Source organism: Onychostoma macrolepis, chromosome 18, assembly GCF_012432095.1.
Source record: "Onychostoma macrolepis isolate SWU-2019 chromosome 18, ASM1243209v1, whole genome shotgun sequence".
Classification (NCBI taxonomy): Eukaryota; Metazoa; Chordata; class Actinopteri; order Cypriniformes; family Cyprinidae; genus Onychostoma; species Onychostoma macrolepis.
Window position 1 is genome coordinate 15263095 of NC_081172.1, and position 18065 is coordinate 15281159.

The 18065-nt window shown below is 39.2% G+C and overlaps 1 protein-coding gene across 3 annotated transcripts in view; it reads left to right on the forward strand.

Annotated features, from left to right (window-relative positions):
- Window positions 1–3747: 3747 nt before the first annotated feature.
- Window positions 3748–18065, forward strand: part of rasgrf1 (Ras protein specific guanine nucleotide releasing factor 1) — a 40601-nt gene continuing 26283 nt past the window's right edge. Inside the window, exons 1-2 of one of the 3 annotated variants that reach the window (XM_058751710.1) lie at window positions 4261–4400; window positions 14891–17974. Coding sequence is in view for 2 of the 3 variants with exons in the window: in XM_058751709.1 (XP_058607692.1) it covers window positions 4125–4400 (276 nt within the window). In the remaining variant the exon portion in view is untranslated. Of the gene's footprint in view, window positions 4401–14890; window positions 17975–18065 lie in introns of all 3 variants that reach the window. The other 2 variants (XM_058751709.1, XM_058751708.1) reach the window with 2 other exon arrangements.

Sequence of the window (18065 nt, forward strand, 5' to 3'; positions counted from 1 at the left end):
TATGCTTTGAAAACATAAACCATGTTCAGAAACTTGCAAGTTCTGTTTTATTGTTTGCTTGGGGGTGGGACTACCTGTTTAATTTTCAAATGACAGTTAAGGGGAGTGTTTGGAAAACCAGTCTGACAACAGTCAATATTTTACTATTATTTTTACTGATAGGGACATAGAAATGGCACACTTCTCCTTAAAAGGAATCGTTAACCCAAAAATTAATTTGCTGAAAATGGGTGCCGTCAGTACATCCAATGAAGAAGTCCATCATCTGTTGTCATCTCATATCAAAATCCATCAACATATTTGTTTAGAAATGTTTTTAACAAGTGCAGTGCAACTTTCCTCGTTCAGACAAGATTACTTTTTCAGTGGAGGAAGCAGAATTATTGATAGAAGGCATGTTTTTAGCCAGAAGCAACAGTTTGAAGTTAAAAACATCGTAATGATGGATTTGTTTATTACAAAACATGCAACTTTTCACTTCACAAGATGTTAATTTATGGATTAGGTTCATTTTGATGACTTGTATTATTGTGATGTTTTTATCAGCTGTTTGGACCCATTCACTGCAGAGGATCCATTGGTTAGTTAATGATGTAATGCTAAATTTCTCCAGATCTGTTCCAATGAACAAACAATGAACTCACTTATGGCTTTAGACTTAGAATGATTAAATTTTAAGCAAATTTTCATTTTTGGGTGAATTGTTTCTTAACATTAAGCTTAAGATTTTTTTTTTTTTTTCAAAATGTCTAGTAATGTTGCATTTCAGTCTTACCTCTACCTCTTACATACGTGTCTTTCCTCGTTGAAAGGTGCTGTGGTGGGGACACAGAAAATGTGCTGGGGAAAACAGGTGAGCAGAGGAGACAAGGAGTTTTAATGCAATTTTTTTCTGTCTCTGAGCCACACTGTCAGCAGTTGCTGCCAGAGAATGCTGATTCAGATTGCCGCAGACAAAACTGTTGCTTTTACTCCCTTCATCGATGTAAAAGAGAAAAGCCTGATGAAACACGTTCACATAACTGCGTGCATGAAAAGAGCAGAGCTTTCGAAACTCAAGGACCCTCCAATCCACACACAAGTACTGAACGTGTTCCAGGCAACTGGACAGTACTCAGTGTTATCTTTCCTTGCATGTGCATCTATGCAAATGAATTCAAAAGATGACGTGAGCAGATGGCAATCAGCAATGACAGTGACAACTATTTAAAATCACACCCAGAGATATATAAATGATGTCTCAATATCAGCTTTTATTTTCATCTGTAACCAAGTAAGTAATCCATGTTAATGTTAATTCCAAATTAAATATCTTATCAAGGGAGAAGTCTTTATGTATTCAAATAGCTGTCACGGCGGACCTTGAGGATTTAAGAGTGTGTAGTTCTGAGGAAGAGCAGATAACAACAATGATAAAGTCATAAATGAATCTCATCCGTGAAGTAGCCAGCAGACTGACAGAGCCAGATTATAAACTGGGCCTTTTAAACAAATTGGGTGCTTAAAAGAGCATATTGCCTGTGTGCTAGAACATGTTTTATTGTTCAGCCACATTAGCACCGAAAAAAAGGAGCATCACACGATGGCACGTCACAGGTCCTGACGAGCCCAGATAATTGGTTCCCCAATTGATTGCCAATGAAAACGGTGAGCTGTTTAATTCAGTGAGCTATCAGTAGAGGTGGATGGTAAGGATGACTTGGACCATCAGTGTGTCTGATGCCTATAGTATTCTCCTGAATTCGATCCAGTGTGCACTGACCTTTACTTTCTTCATCCAACACCCAACTCAGTTCTGCAGACAAACAGCGAGAAAATTCCTGTTAATTACAATTAGAAACTTTATGATTGTAATTAAATTACCCCATTAACTCTGGATGAATCTGCATGATAATCTTAACCTAATATTTCAGATCTTTTTTTAGAATGGAGAATGAATCATTCAACACAAGATAAAGCACGCAGATGGAGAACCACAGGTTTGGATGTATTACTGCCTATTTCACAGCCCTTTATTGTGAAATAGATTAACGAAAAAGAAAAAATGTATGATCTTGATCATTGATCTTGGTTCTATCCATTGATGGTTGGATCATGGAGGAAACTTTTAAGAAAGTATCAGGTTTAAGCAGATGAAATGACTGGACAAATCAGGCATAGTACTTTGCAGGAAAAAAAGTCTAATTTCACCAGAAGATAGATAAAAATTACAGGCTCATAATAAACAAATGCATGGATAAATTGTTCACAATAAGATGCATCTAGAAAATAGATTGGGTGAGACTTAAGACACCACACAAAAAGTGATTCTCTCACCTGTTTCAGTGATCTGTCAGGTAGAGACATTTTATGCATGGTATTCGTTGAAATCGCTGACATCACCTTTAATATATAAGGAAGTCAGGAGTCATATATCTTTACAGGAAAGGGCTGAATGGATGCATTACGAACATGACCTTGGTAGATTTCTTTTTTTCTGCTTATGGTGGTGAATCACAGTCATGTTGTCAACAATCACAGGATATAAAGAAGAGGAAATGACAGAGATGTGCAAGGATCTGCTGCGTTTGAGCACAAATGGCTGATTACAGCCGTCATCTATTGTGAGGTTTGAGTGTGGACACTAAGTGCTGGTTTAAGCCCTTCCGTAAACTGTTGATAAAAAATTAGTATTTTACAAGAATCGTCAAAGACAAATGTTTTTCTTAGAAATCTTCGTAGGGAGCACTGAAAGTGCAGCAACACTTAGGGATGCAAAACAAGCTTTCCTGCAGGGCGACAGGAAGTGTACCTCTCATTGCAAATGCTCCTTTGATTAACAAAGCAAACACAAAGCCCTGCATGATTTACTGCCAATCGACCTAATGATCATTCACACAATTGATTACAGATAAATGCATTGGTCGGACAAGACATGAAACAATTTAGAGCTACCTTAAGGAACAATAATACCTCTGAACGTGTGATAAGCATGTTTAGTGAGCTTAATGCCTATGGCAATAATGCTTTTGAAAGCAGTTTCAATTGATTTTATTGAAACGTAAACCTTCCTTTCCGAAAAAAAGACCCTTGAGGAGCATTTTTATATATTCATGTGTCTATATTTATAGTTTCAACCAGTTCTTGAGCTTGCTTCTGATTAGTCAGTATACAGCGGTGGTAATAGTAAAACACCTGTTAGCAATAATTTGTTGAGTATTAACGTTTTTTATTTGAGGGACCATTCTAGCCAAAGTATATGCCACTTTTTGCTTATATAGATGACTTTTCAATGCAAAATCTGGTCCTAAATATTTTTATTGTGTAGGGGTTTTATATTAAAAAACAATACGGCACTCAAGATAGGCTACTTTATTGTGAATGCATGTCTAAGAATTTTTCTGCAGTGCCTAATGAAGATCATAACAGTGACTATATTACCGCAATTTAGCACAGCCTCTCCTAACATTACTTTTCGTAGCGTTATTTCTGCCTTTAAAATTTTAAATGGCTATATTATGCGCCTCTATTTAGCATTGAAACGCACCGTTTATGGTTTATGTGCCACTTCAGATGCAGATTAGCTATGTATACGTTTAGTGTAACTGGTAACAAATTTAAATGCAATACAGGTTCGAGATGGTTTTTCCTCACATGAAGCAATATGTCATCATCTGTGCAACAGATCTAAAATGAACTCAAGTGACTGTAAAAGTACGTTTGTCTCTCTGTCCGAGGTTCTGAAAGCTGGTCACGTGACGCCACTGCCTCATTCAGCAGTGAGCGCGCGCACTGGTTTATAGAGATTTTCACGTGAGAACGCGACAAACCATCACTCGCATACACTGTAGCCTAATTCTCCCCGCTCACTGCGTCACAGAAGAGGCAACGGGAGGCATTTCTGTGTCTTTTTCCAAAGCCTGAACGCATTCGACAACATTACGATGGTAGAGTTTGGCATTCTTCGTTTTTCTCTGCGCTTCTTCCCTACTTCATGCCAAGGCGGTGATTGCAGTGGATCGGCAGAACGTGCCAGGCTTCGTTTCTAATCCAGAAAGTGCCCGTCTGCTCGGGGATCTGGCGCTAAGAAGATGTAAGGACCGAAACAAGCCTTTCCCCCCAAAACCAGCATCTTCTTCACAAAAATGCAGAAGGGAATTCGACTTAATGATGGTCATGTCACCTACCTGGGTCTTTTGGCAAAGAAAGATGGCACGAGGCGAGGCTGCTTAAGCAAAAAGAGCTCCGACAACACAAAATGGCACACCAAGTGGTTTGCTCTGTTGCAAAATATGCTTTTTTATTTTGAGAGCGAGTCCAGTTCGCGACCCTCGGGATTATACCTGTTGGAGGGATGTGTGTGTGACAGGGCGCCCTCACCCAAACCTTCACTGTCAGCCAAGGAGTGCTTAGAAAAACAGGTACGAAACAAACGGAACGACAACTTTGCTTCATACTTCTGTAATGCTGATGCAGAGCCTTAGAATAGAGTTACTTTTGGGGTAAAGCAACTAAAACCGGTCCTTGTGTTTCCAGCCAGCATGGGGGGTTTGTTTTATGCGTAAAGATGATGAGCATGCGCTCGTCGAGACAACCAACAATTTTACCACCAGGCATCTGCTGCTTTGCTCAGTGCTCGGAGATTTTTGCATCTGATATTCCGTGTGTTTGTTTAAAAGGGTTTATCACGTCTACTTTTTTTCTGCGAGATGACAATACTGTGTTAAAAACCATCGGATAGGTTTCATAATATGCGTATAGCCTACTTATTAATAGATAGATTCCTTGTGGTTACATAAATTAGAAATGTATTACAAATATTAGCTAGCCTATACGTTTATGTTCTTTGTGATTAAAGTAGGCTACAGTTCATCCAAACATGCAAAATACTGTTTTGTAGCCTACTCAACCTCATGTTGTTTCAAACCTGTATGACTTTATCGTCTGTGGAACTCAAAAAGAAAGACAGTTTCAGTCACTATTCACTTTCATCTTATGAAACAAGATGCAATGAAAGCGAATGGAGAGTGATGCTGCGACTCCCTAACATTACGCCAAAGCATTTCCCTTTGTCTATCACAGAATATATAACAACACTAAGGAGAGGGAATGACATAATTATTTCAGTTCTACAGCGGTTTATGCAGAAACTTGTTTGTCAGTCTCACGCTAACGGCAGTCAACAGTTTACCGATTTAAGTTCAGTGTCTTTCATGGTTTGATATCCGTTTAGCTTTCCAGGGAAAAAAAAGATGTTATTTATCAGCGTTTTTCCTCAGAGACATTTAAGTTTCGACTGTTCCGCTCTCTGCCTCACTCAAGAGAGAAAATGACGCCAGAGAAGCACTTTATAAACCTCAGAGTCGCCATCATGCGGAAAACTGGCGTAGAATCGCAGTCTGTTTGACGTATTGATTTAATTCCCGCGCTGATATTAATAGCATCCTACCTTGGCAACTGCGTCTTCACAACGTGTTTAATAACAAATCGTTCCCAAAACTGAACTTTATGTTCACAAGACACTGTTTGGGCGTCTGAAAAGGTGTTGTGCAGCATTTAATGTTCTTTACTCGTGTTATTGTGATCCAACACAGAGATGCTGCTGATTAGGCTAAACCTTGTGGCACCTTCAAAGATGTCATATTATCCTTTTTTCAGCCATTTCAAAGTAGTGTGTCTGTTTATTGTCACTGAAACATAGTTATAACAGTGTTATGTGGTTTGTGCCAACCTTGTTTGAGTTCAGAGTGAATATGTAGGCTATTATCATTTTGACCAGAAAATAGCTTATGCTTCTATAAAAATGTGTAGATGACGTAGCCTAAATTGAAGGTGCACTCAGTTTTGTTTTGTTTTTTACTTCTTAAAATGTGTTAGAGAGAAGTTTCTGATATGTATAAATATGATTAAAAGGTTATTTGTCATCACTTACATAAGAAAAGCTGCTTTATTGTACATGGATCGTATGGTCTTCTGATGGAGACCACCATGTTGAGATCACATGACCAACAGTGTCATGCAATAGAATGCAACAGTGCCCACCCACTTTTTTTTTTACTTTTTTTTTTTGGATAGGTTTTGTTTTTACAAATATTTGTTAAAAGCCTTAAACCTGACCAACCAGCTCACACAAACCGTAATTTGATGCAAAAGTCGGACAAAAAGACAAACGTACAAAACTTAAGGGCTTTAATGAGAGAAGGAAGTACAATTCCATGAAGCATTGCAAGTGGCATATATCAAAACAATAGATAAATATAAAACCACTGATTTAAAGATATTAAGTCATTTGAGAGTGTGGAGAGAAGACTCAATTATGTCCTCCTTATTGTGATTTTCTGATCGGTCTTTTTTTTTTTTTGCAGAATCATAGGTAATGTAGTTATATGTGATGTGGGCTAATAGCTTCAACAAAAATAATCAACAACCTCGTAGCGCACAGTCAATCTGTCTTCAAAGGTTTATAAGTTATCATTAAATCAGTTCCCCAATGGAGAAAATGAATGTGTTGTTTTGCTTCAGAAACACAACTGTTTAACTCTATTGGACCTGTTTACTAATAATAACAATAATAGTACTATATTAATATTAATCTTTTTATTTTTTAAAACCCTTTTGTGTTTATAAACTATAAACATTTAAGTTAATGGTGACAAGCATGTCCGTGATCCACTAGACAGTCCAAAAAGAATCAGTACGAGTGGAAAAATAAAATGTCCACTCAAGCGGTCCATGTTGAAGTGATGACCCACAGCTCAGAGTGAGGACAAACGGCAGGACGTCAAGTGTTGGCCACGGCCAGCACACCACCAAATGTCTCAGTCTAAGACAGCAGCACTGCATTATAGAGGGAGAGAACTCGCGACATACTGCGCACCAGCACAAACCCCTAACAACGCACAAAATTTGTTGGGACGGAGTCCAAGAATGTGGACTTTATAGATGCGTGCATGAAATAAATGATAAATATTGACAAAAAGGAGCAAAAACAGTGTGAACCTATAGGTGTCAGTATAAAATCCAGTAAAATGTAAACAAAAACTTACAGAGTGCACCTTTAATAATCAGCAGCAGCCACTTAATCACTGCAACTACATGGCAATCCGAAGCGTACAGAAGTTAGGACGGTTTATCAGGTGATCCTGAAAGAAAATATCAGAAAAGCTGCATCAGTTCTTTGTTTTACAAGCACGACTACTACTACTAGCCAGTGATGGAAACTGACATAGCTGAAGATGTTTCACCTTGGTTAAACCTGCCTGGCTGTGTCTTCAGCCTGCAGTGCTCATCTCTGTGTGTAAGGACCGCAATTCAACAAGACCTTCCTGTGAACAGCTGTCCCTGTGCTGACAAAGCAGGATGCGGCATGGAGTTTGATGCTGTGCATGTCTGTCATCCTCTAAAGAACAGAGCGTAGTTAGAACGACGTTACCTAACAATCAACGACTCAGTGTTTGACAGAGTCACGCACACTTCCCCCTTTATATTAGGCATGCACACTGTAACCTCATTCAGTGTAACTCATTTGCATAAATAATTTCACACTGGCAAGCTTTTGGGTTTTCACCGGAATGGAAATAATGTAAGATGCCTGCTTTACTGCTAATACTTGCCTTGAGCAGAGCAGCCAATATAGATGCTTTCTTCAATATAGATGTCTTCCACGTACACTTATTTATAGATTTAATGGAGCAGATAGTGAATTACATAGTAATGTCTATTGCAATTAATGCGTCTTGAGTAAGCACACTTCCTTTTTTCATGTGATTTCGATGATTTCATAATTAAAAAATGTCAGGGTCTTAAAGGGAAAGGGTTAACCAAAAATAAAGACTTTAATCTTTAAAAAAAAAAATCTGTTGTATAAATGTATGTTATTAATCTTATTGTGAGTGATTCTTTTAGTCCTGCCCTACATTTCTTTCCTTTTTCAATAATCTTTTTCACTCAGATATATGTCATAATACAGAATAAAATATCTGTTGCTACTTCCTTTACAATGCGGAAAACACGCAATGATCATTTGAACCATGGGCTTTTGAACTGATCTGAAAGAGAAATGCCTTCGTTATACATTTATTTATTTTTTTTGTTTATTGTACTTCAGACTTTGGAGCTGCAGTTGTCAAATAAAAAGCTGTACTTTTTTTATTTCAAGAAAAAAGATCCATGGTCATGGATTAAAGCATGTTAAATCCCTACATCACCACTGTTTATTCCAGGTCCTTCATTAGATCTTACCTAAAGTCTGTGGACCTAATGAGATTCTTGTAACCTCTTATGATCTTAATGTAGTGTTTGCTCCATATTCATATTTAGCATTATACTGTTCTTCTCTTTCTCCAGGTGTGCCAACTCACAGAAACAGGAGCAAAAAAGTGGGACGCTCTATTTAATCTAGAGTTTGGTGCTAGACAGGTGTAATATTTACTTCCTTTTTTAGAAATAAAATCAGCCCAATTTGGTGTGGGATGCACAGATTATAATTTGCTGACCGGTCCCCACATCCATTTTAATTTCTAATCAAATTTAGTTTTTTTTTTTTTTTTGCAGTGTTCCTAGATGTTATTCACTAATCTAAAAAAGCACTTACTCAGCACAAAGGTGCTTTTAGGCAATGTGCGTATTGGCGTATTCAACACAAATTTGTGTTTTATTGAAAACCATCCCGCTACCTTTCCTTTCATTGTTATTGTATTTACATACCAATCACTCTGCTGTACCATTCATTTATTGGCCCTACTTTAATATATCTGCATTTTAGCCCATGGTTCCTATGGCAACTCCTATTTGCATGAGAAAAAGAGTGGTTGGAGGGATGGTGTGTGTGTGTTGCGGGAGCATGTAGCAGTGCGTTGCGCCTCCTTCATTAATGCTAACGCTGTTTGGGCTAAATTTGTTCTGTTCAGTACCTCTGAGGGGTCAGGGCCCATTTATAGCAAAACACTCATCTCTCTTTTGGGAACAGCTGCATTTTTGCAGCTCAACAGAATGAGCCTGTGCATGTAGACTTACTGATGCTTGCTATTTTGGTCTGCTTGCAGATTGCACTTGCATTAGTGCTCAAGACTGACATAATAAAATTTGTCCTTTACAGAGGTGTGGGAACATGAAGAACGATGCAAAAAATAGAGCATACATCTTGCTAAGGGTGTGCATTAAGGATTTGACTTGTAACAGTCATGGTAGTACACTTTTATTCCTTTACAGGCCATTTCCTTTCCCAAAGCTGTGGTTCACTTCATTTAGCAAAGGCAGATGTGACAGGTAACAGGTTGCAGATTAGGGATATCTGGCTGTCTGATGAATGAATGTGAAAGGACCTGTCTGAACTCATACATTATACAGCAACTTTCATAATGTGTTATTTACAGTTCCTTATTTTTGTTTATGCACACTGCTTAAAGATAACAACGATCATTTTTGAATGTCATATACATTATTTGAAGCAACTTATGCTCCATTATCTGATTTTGTAATAGTTGCAGTTTTCTCATTTGTAGGCTTGAAGCACATTTGGTGGTTTATCCTGTAATTAATGGGTTTTGTGAACTTTTTATGCAAACATTTTTAACATTGTTCTTCATATATTCTCTAAAGCACTCGATTGATTACACATTGATGTTTATTGTGTGTGCGAGTGCATGTGTATATACACGCTAAAAATCATATATGAGTCAGTTAAGTGTGAATATACATGACTCAGCTGTAAGTTGAAAGAATGAAGGAAGCTTTGGTTTAGCAGAGTCTTGACCTTGCTCATAGAAAGGAAAAGGTAAAAGAACCAACATACTTCAACCGTGAGAATTTCAACAATATGACGTGTTTAAAACATCAGCATGACAGGATGAACATATATGGGCAATTTAAAAGGCTTTAAAGAATATAATTGCCATGTTTTTTTTCCCCCCCATGCATCAGTTTTTTAATAATTAATCATTTTTAATAATTTTTCCAAGACATCAGCTGGGCAACGTTGCTCTGGAATAGGCACTGGATGCTTAAAGAATGGAAGATGGGAATTTATTAAGGTTTGCAGATTTGTTTTTGGTTGAGATCTGTGAATTAGACTTAGTTATTGAACAAGTTATTGGATTAGAGTTATTGAACAAGTATACGGTACTGCGCTTCATAAAATGTCTACAATCAAAACATAAGGTCCCAGTCTGTGAACATCTTGAAAATGGGTTCTGAGTGATTTCATGTCAACCACAGACTTTCAGCCTTCATTCCAATTATTCACTGCATGGTGCAGGAAACTGGTATGTCAATGAGATCAATCCCTAAATGCACCTGAGACCAACAACAATTGACTGTTTGTTAAGCCCCGCCCACTTTAGGTACTCTCGCTCTCAGTCAAGCTTTATTGAATGTTATATATAAATGAATTTGAGAACTGTGAAATTGGGCTTTTTAAAAATATTATATATATATATATATATATATATATATATACACACACACACACACACACACACACACACATTTACTTAAAGGTAAATAAAATAACTGTAATATTTTTTATGTATTTTAAAGAAGTCTCTTCTGCTCACCAAGCCTGCATTTATTTCATCCAAAGTACAGCAAAAACTAAATATTTTTACTATTCAAAATAACTGTTTTCTATTTGAATATATTTTAAAATGTAATTTATTCCTGTGATTTCAAAGCTGAATTTTTAGCATCACTACTCCAGGTACATGATCCTTCAGAAATCATTCTAATATTCTGATTTGCTGCTCAAAAACATTTATTATTATTATGTTGAAAACAGCTGAGTAGATATTTTCAGGTTTCTTCAATGAAAAGAAAGTTCAGAAGAACAGCATTTATCTGAAATTAAAAAAAAATGTAACATTATAAATGTCTTTATCATCATTTTTGATCAATTTAAAGCATCCTTGCTAAATAAAAGTATTAATTTCTATCATTCCGTATCATACATTTTAAAATATATTCAAATAGAAAGCAGTTATTTTAAAGGGGTCGTCGGATGCCCATTTTCCACAAGCTGATATGATTCTTTAGGGTCTTAATAAAAACTCTATAACATACTTTGGTTAAAATTTCTCAATGGAAGTGTAAAACCCTTTTTACCTTGTCAAAAACAGCTCTGTTCACCGTGACCTGTTTCGGTGCATGTCCCTTTAAATGCTAATGAGCTCTGCTCACCCCACCCCTTGCACATTATTAGGAAAAGCAACTTGCAAAGATTCATAAAAAACCTTATAATCACTTCTGTAGGTGAAGCTGGATCACGAATGACTATCGCAAACAGGAAAGCATTAAGGTAGATCGGGGGGCTCATTGCCTTCAAAAACAAACATAATCCACTGCGTCTTCAGTGGCTCAGATGTCTGGAGTAAATGAAGATTGCAATGCTCATGATTACATCCAACAACAATATACCTCAATCGCTTAGGAGACAATCTTGTCTACCCTTGCTCCGGCTTCGAAACAATAGCGGATAGTTTCCAGCTCACTCAGGGTGGGTCTATGTTAAAACAACCGTGTCAGTCAATAGTCGTGGGAGGGGCCTATGCAGAACTACGTCACTCTGCCAAGAATCTCAGAGCAGCCTGATTTGAGAAAGTGTTTTATTGGGGATTTAAAAAGCACTTGGTGGATTTTTATCATTATAGGATGTGTACACACACTGCCAACACACATTTATGTTCAAACAACATGTAAAAGTGAATTTTGCATCCGATGACCCCTTTAAATAGTATAAATATTTCACAATTAATCTGCTTTTGCTGTACTTTGGATGAAATAAATACAGGCTTGGGGAGCAGAAGAGAATTCTTTAAAAAACTTCAAAAATCTTACTGTTCAAAAACTTCTGACTGGTAGTGTGTGTATGTATGAGCAATATGAAACGAGTACAAGTGTGATATTCTATAAGTGTGATATTGCGTTTATGCAACAGTTCGATGGCACAAGTGTGTAAATACATAAAACAACTGAGTATCTTTAAAAGCCCTCTTCTGTGTGAACTATTTCCTTCCACCATGGATTCAAATCTAAAATTTACAGTTTAACAGCTGAGCCCAAGCCTCCGTTACTAATTCCAAAACGTCACTTTAGAACTAGTAACTAAGGAATGCTGAGTTACTTCATTAAAAAAAGCTGTGTATTATGTATAGTAGAGTATTATGAGAGAGAGATTGACTGAGTAATCGTGATTACCTGCATCTGATACAGCATTCACTCTTCAGATCAATATCATATTCACAATTAGTTTGAATGTCCGATAGGCTCATACTATCCTTTCATCTGTTAAGGGTGATTTCTGGCTGGGTACAAGCTGGTTTTGAAAGAAAAATAACTTCCTTTTTCAAAACTGTGACAAAACTTTAGTAAGTTTTCAATTTAAAAGTCTTTACTGCTGACTTGTAAAACAGTCTCTTGTCGCCATCTAATGGAGGAACAATGAAACTAAAATCACCATTACGAACACACACACACACACACAGTTTACCAATGCTAAATACTATTATTTATATAAAATATTATTTATTGAATAATAATATTTAATAAAGAACAACAGCCATCATAAAAGTTGCTGGGCAACTCAGTCAAAAGTACAAAGGCAGTGCTCTGATAAACGGCATTGAAGTTACGTAAACATGATGAGATTTTGCCAAAACTATTTGCCCTGGAACAAATAATAGAGTAATTAGACCAAAACAAAATATATCTCATGTTTAACCACTATCAGAGCCAGCGGGAAATTCCAGAAGATCTGGCTGAGATGAGGTGCTCTCTCTGCAGGTTTATGAGCACTGAACAACCGCTGACGCCCTGGAGCTTACGTCTCCAAAAACATCAAAGCAAATTTTCAAATAAACGTTATCTTTATTAACAAACCACATATTTGAAGTCCAAACAAGTAGATTCACGCATAAAATGCTCTTAAAACTACATTCTGTGACACAAAACAGTAATTTTTTAAAAATTATAGTGGATTTGAGCGTCCACCATGACACTCACTGTGAGAAATATGGCAACTTCGGCAAGTGAAGTGATACAAACAGTGAAACGGCTGTTGGAGTTCTGTTGGACTCTAATATCGACACTATTATCAGCCAATCAGATTTGAGGACCAGAAAGAACTGTTCATATATATACACAGTATATATATATACATATATACACACACACACATATATATATATATATATATATATATATATATATGTGTGTGTGTGTGTGTGTGTATATTCTATTTATTTTATTTACCTTTAAGTAAATTTGTAAAGTTGATCAGTAAAGTTGTTAGGTTGAAGCTTTGTGGAGGTTTTGTTGTTCATGGCACTGTAGAAGAATTACAATTTAGTCTTTTATATGATCTATGAAATCTGATATACTGTATTTACTGTATATAACTTAGCTAAAATGGTTACTTGAAGTCAGTTCAGATCTTACATGTTATTTTGTGACTTGGGTTTTTATATAATGAACAGACCCACTAGAGTGACTAGACCCTCTAGATTTTTTCACATTTTATGATTGTGTGGAAAATCTGCAGAAATCTGAAGAATTAATTGAAGTATGGTCAAATGTGTTGAAACAACACTTTGAGAAGCTTTAAGTCTCTTATTTGAATAACAAATTCTTTCAGTACTGTTCGCTAAATATATTATATAGTGATCTGTGCATTTGCTCTCATGTTTCCTGCTTTCAGTGGGTCTCCACTGCATGAGACAAATGACTGTGATGTAATTTAGCAGCGCTAAGGCGTCTTGAAGGTCTGCCGTGCAGCAGAAATGGAGGTTGTTGGGGATTCAGTGCTAAGGCCTGGCTTTCTGAAATGGAGAGAAATGGGTAGCACATACAGAGCCATAGCCACTAGTGCACAGAGGAGTTGCTAGGTAACAGGTAGCATACAGTTATGCAATGCGCCATGCTCCCAGTTTACATGTTTTATGGTATTCCTCTGGAGAACTGGAGCTATCTCAGGCACATTGAAGTTTCCCTTAGCACATCCATTCAGACCCAGCAGATCCTTTCTGTGTTCTCTGAACTCTTCATGCACTCTCAGTCATCAGTTCTAAAAATCAGGGAGGTGGAAGCACGCAGTTCCTTATTTCTGGTGTTCTTGGTAACGTTATGCATGGGATACTGGGTCATGTAGCATATACAAAGGGTTTTCCTGTTCATATTTTATGTTGTACCAATCTGAGATGCTGGGCTGCTGATCTTTTTACTGGAACATTCATTAAAATGACACACTCAAAAATGCTGCTCATTGCACAGAGACTTGTTGTTATTTATACATGGCTTTTATTCATTTGTACCAATTGTCATCAGTTTCTTGGGAAATTCAGCCCAAATGCCCGAATGTAGTTCAAATTCGCAGGTCCTCTCAGTGAATTTGAGACACATTCTAGTGTTTTTTTACCTCTATTAATGGATAATATAAAATTAGCTGTCATTATCACAATATAAACTCAGACAGGTGGTTGTCAGACCTGTGTCCTGTCTTGTCTTGTGGTTTTCTGTCTCGTGCTCCCCTTGACTTAGTTTTCCCTCATGTATGCCCATATTTGGTCCTCCCTGTTTCCTGTTCTCGTTTAGTTAATTTTAGTCCCACCTGTTTCAGTTCTTCCTGAATATGTTCATTCTGTTCCACCTGTGTTTGTTAATCACCTAGTGTATTTTAGCCCTGTGTTTTCCTGTATCGTGTGTCCGGTATTAATGTCAATGTCGTGTTCCTCTGCCTGTTCTGTGTTCCCTGGATTTTGAGTTTGGATTATTAAAGGATTGTTTATGTTAAGTTTATCCTCAATTCCCTTGTGTGTGTGCTTATCGGACCTAAACAGTAAGTGGCGCCCATTCTCCCCGTTTTGTGTGACATGTTTTGAAAGTCTTTTTGTTTTCTGTTTTTTTTCCCCCCGCGGCATGGAAGTCGCCGCTCGTCATCCCGCCCTAGCCTGCTGAAATTCGGTGTGGGAGTTCGGCAGGATCGCTGTGAGTGCTGCGACTCTGCTGGCTGCGAGTCATTCAAGTTTGCCGACTGTTCCTCTGTCCAGCCTGCCGGCTGTGGCTATCCCAAGCCCGCCGGCTGCTCGTCAGTCAAGTTTGCTGGCCGCTACAAAGTCAAGCCTGCCGGTCGTGGCTCTTTCCAGCCCACCGGCCGCGGCTCACTCAAGCCCGCCGGCTGCGGCTCACTTCAGCTCCAAAGTTCGCTCCAGTGTCCTGACCAAGAGTCCAGTGCAGGCTCCAGCCCCTGACCAGAGTCAAGTCATGTCCCCTGAAGCCATATTTTAAAATCTTGTCGTGTCCATAGGAACAGTTTCAGTCTTGTCTTGTCCGTGGATGCTCATCTGGGGCAGGCGGCTTCTCTAGTCATGGAGGCCATTCCCAAGCAGCCTGCTTCTCCTGTTGCTGATATGGAAGCGGTTCCTGAGTAACCCTGAGAGGGCCCCCGACTCCGCGTCCAGCCCAAGGAGGGCTGTTGTTCTCCCGTCATGCCCAGACAGGGCCTCAGCGTCCGAGCTTAGCCCAGGAAGGGCTCCTGTTCCTGAGTTTAGCCCATGGAGGGCTCTTGTTCCTGAGTTTTGCCCGCGGAGGGCTCATGTTCCTGAGTTTAGCCCTAATTTCTCCCCAAGTTATTTTGGGTGGGGGGGCTAAGAGGATCCGGTCGTAGAGGCCGGGGCGAAGGATGAGGCCACAGCCATGAAGACCGCCTGCCATGGCCTCCTGAGCTCCCTGCCCCGACATGGCTCCGTAGTCCCCTGATGCGTCCTGGAGGCCTCCCCTGTGTCTGTCCTGAGGGGCCTCCAGAGTGCCCACTCACCCCCTCCCAGTTGGATGTTAGGAGGTGCGGGGACGCGCCTTCCGGGAGGGTGGAGTACTGTCAGACCTGTGTCCTGTCTTGTCTTGTGGTTTTTTTTGTCTCGTGCTCCCCTTGACTTAGTTTTCCCTCATGTATGCCCATATTTGGTCCTTCCTGTTCTCGTTTAGTCAAATTTAGTCCCACCTGTTTCAGTTCTCCCTGATTATATTCATTCCACCTGTGTTTGTTAATCACCTAGTGTATTTTAGCCCTGTGTTTCCCTGTCTTGTGTGCCCGGTATTAACGTCGATGTCGTGTTCCTGTGTGTCTCTGCCTGTTCTGTGTTCCCTGGATTTTGAGTTTGGATTATTAAAGGATTGTTTGTTAAGTTTATCCTCGTCTCCTCTATTCCTGTGTGTGCTTATCGTGACAGTGGTCTTGTATTATACATATAAAATTTTAAATAAATGCTGTTGTTTTTTTTTTTTTCTATATCAAAAATGAATAAAAAAAATGTAGCAAGGTTTCAGTAAGTTAAGCAATTTTAACATTGATGATAAATATTTCTTGAGCACAAAATCAGCATATTAGAATGACTTCTGAAGGATCATGTGACACTGAAGACTGGAGTAATGATGCTGAAAAGCTCAATGAATGAAAAACACAGATAATAAAATTAATAAAAAAAATAGAACAAGTAAATAATGAATAACAATATATAAATTGACAATTGTATGTACAGGTATGTAACAATAGACAGTTGTATGTACAGTTATATTATGTGCAATCTGAAATGTAGACTAAGTATGTGTGTTAGATGTATAAGTGTATAAATAGTGTTCCACGATTATTGTCAAGTGTTCGTGAGATGGATTGCCTGAGGAAAGAAACTGTTTCTGTGCCAGGCCGTTCTGGTGCTTAGAGCTCTGTAGCGTCGACCAGACGGCAACAGTTCAGAGAGGGAGTGTGCTGGATGTGAGGGGTACAAAGTGATTTTGCCAGCCCTTTTGCTCACTCTGGATGAGTGCAGTTCTTGGAGACTGGGGAGGGTTGTACCAATGATTCGCTTAGCAGTCCGGACTACCCTCTCTAGTCTTCTGAGGTCAGATTTTTTAGCTGAGCTGAACCAGACAGTTATTGAAGTGCAGAGGATGTATTCAATGATGGTGGAGTAGAACTCTTTCAGCAGCTCCTGTGGCAGGTTGAACTTCCTCAGTTGAAGAAGGAAGTACAACCTCTGCTGGGCCTTTTTAACAATGGAGTCTGTGAATGTCCCACTTCAGGTCCTGGGAGATGGTGCTGCCCAGGAACCTGAATGACTCCACTGTCGTTACAGTGCTGTTCATGATGGTGAGTGGGGGGAGAGCAGGGGGGTTTCTCCTGAAGTCCATGGTCATCTCCACTGTTTTAGCTTGTTGAGCTCCAGGTTGTTAAGACTGCACCAGACAGCCAGCTCCTTAACCACCTGTCTGTAAGCAGACTCGTCACCGTCCTGAATGAGGCCGATAAGTGTGGTGTCGTCTGCAAACTTCAGGAGCTTGACAGAGGGGTCTTTAGATGCGGTGTAGAGGGAGAAGACGCAACCCTGAGGAGCTCCAGTGCTGATCGTACGGGTGCAGGATGAGAATTTTCCCAGCCTCACTAGCTGCTGTCTGTCTGTCAGGAAGCTGGTGATCCACTGACAGATGGAGGTGGGCACAGAGAGCTGAGTTAGTTTGGGCAGGAGGAGGTTTGGAATGATAGTGTTAAAGGCCGAGCTGAAGTCCACAAACAGGATCCTCACATAAGTCCCTGGTCTGTCTAGATGTTGCAGAACATAATGCAGTCCCATGTTGACTGCATCATCCACAGACCTGTTTGCTCTGTAGGCAAACTGAAGAGGATCCAGCAAGCGTCCATTAATGTCCTTCAGGTGGGCCAGCACCAGTTTTTCAAAAGACTTTATGACCACAGATGTTAGAGCCACAGGCCTGTAGTCATTTAGTCCTGTAATTTTGGATTTCTTTGGGATGGGGATGATGGTGGGGCGTTTAAAGCATGAAGGGACTTCGCACAGTTCCAGTGATCTGTTGAAGAACTGTGTGAAGATGGGGGCCAGCTGGTCAGCACAGGATTTCAGACAGACTGGTGTAACACAATCTGGGCCTGGTGCTTTTTTCCTTTTCTGCTTCCGGAAGACCAGGTGCACATCGTCTTCGCTGATCTGAAGTGCAGGTGTGGGGGAGAGGGGGGTTGCTGGAGGTGTTAATGGGTGTTTGGAAAGTAATTGTGTGAGTAATTGTGAGTAATTGTGTAGCATTGTAGT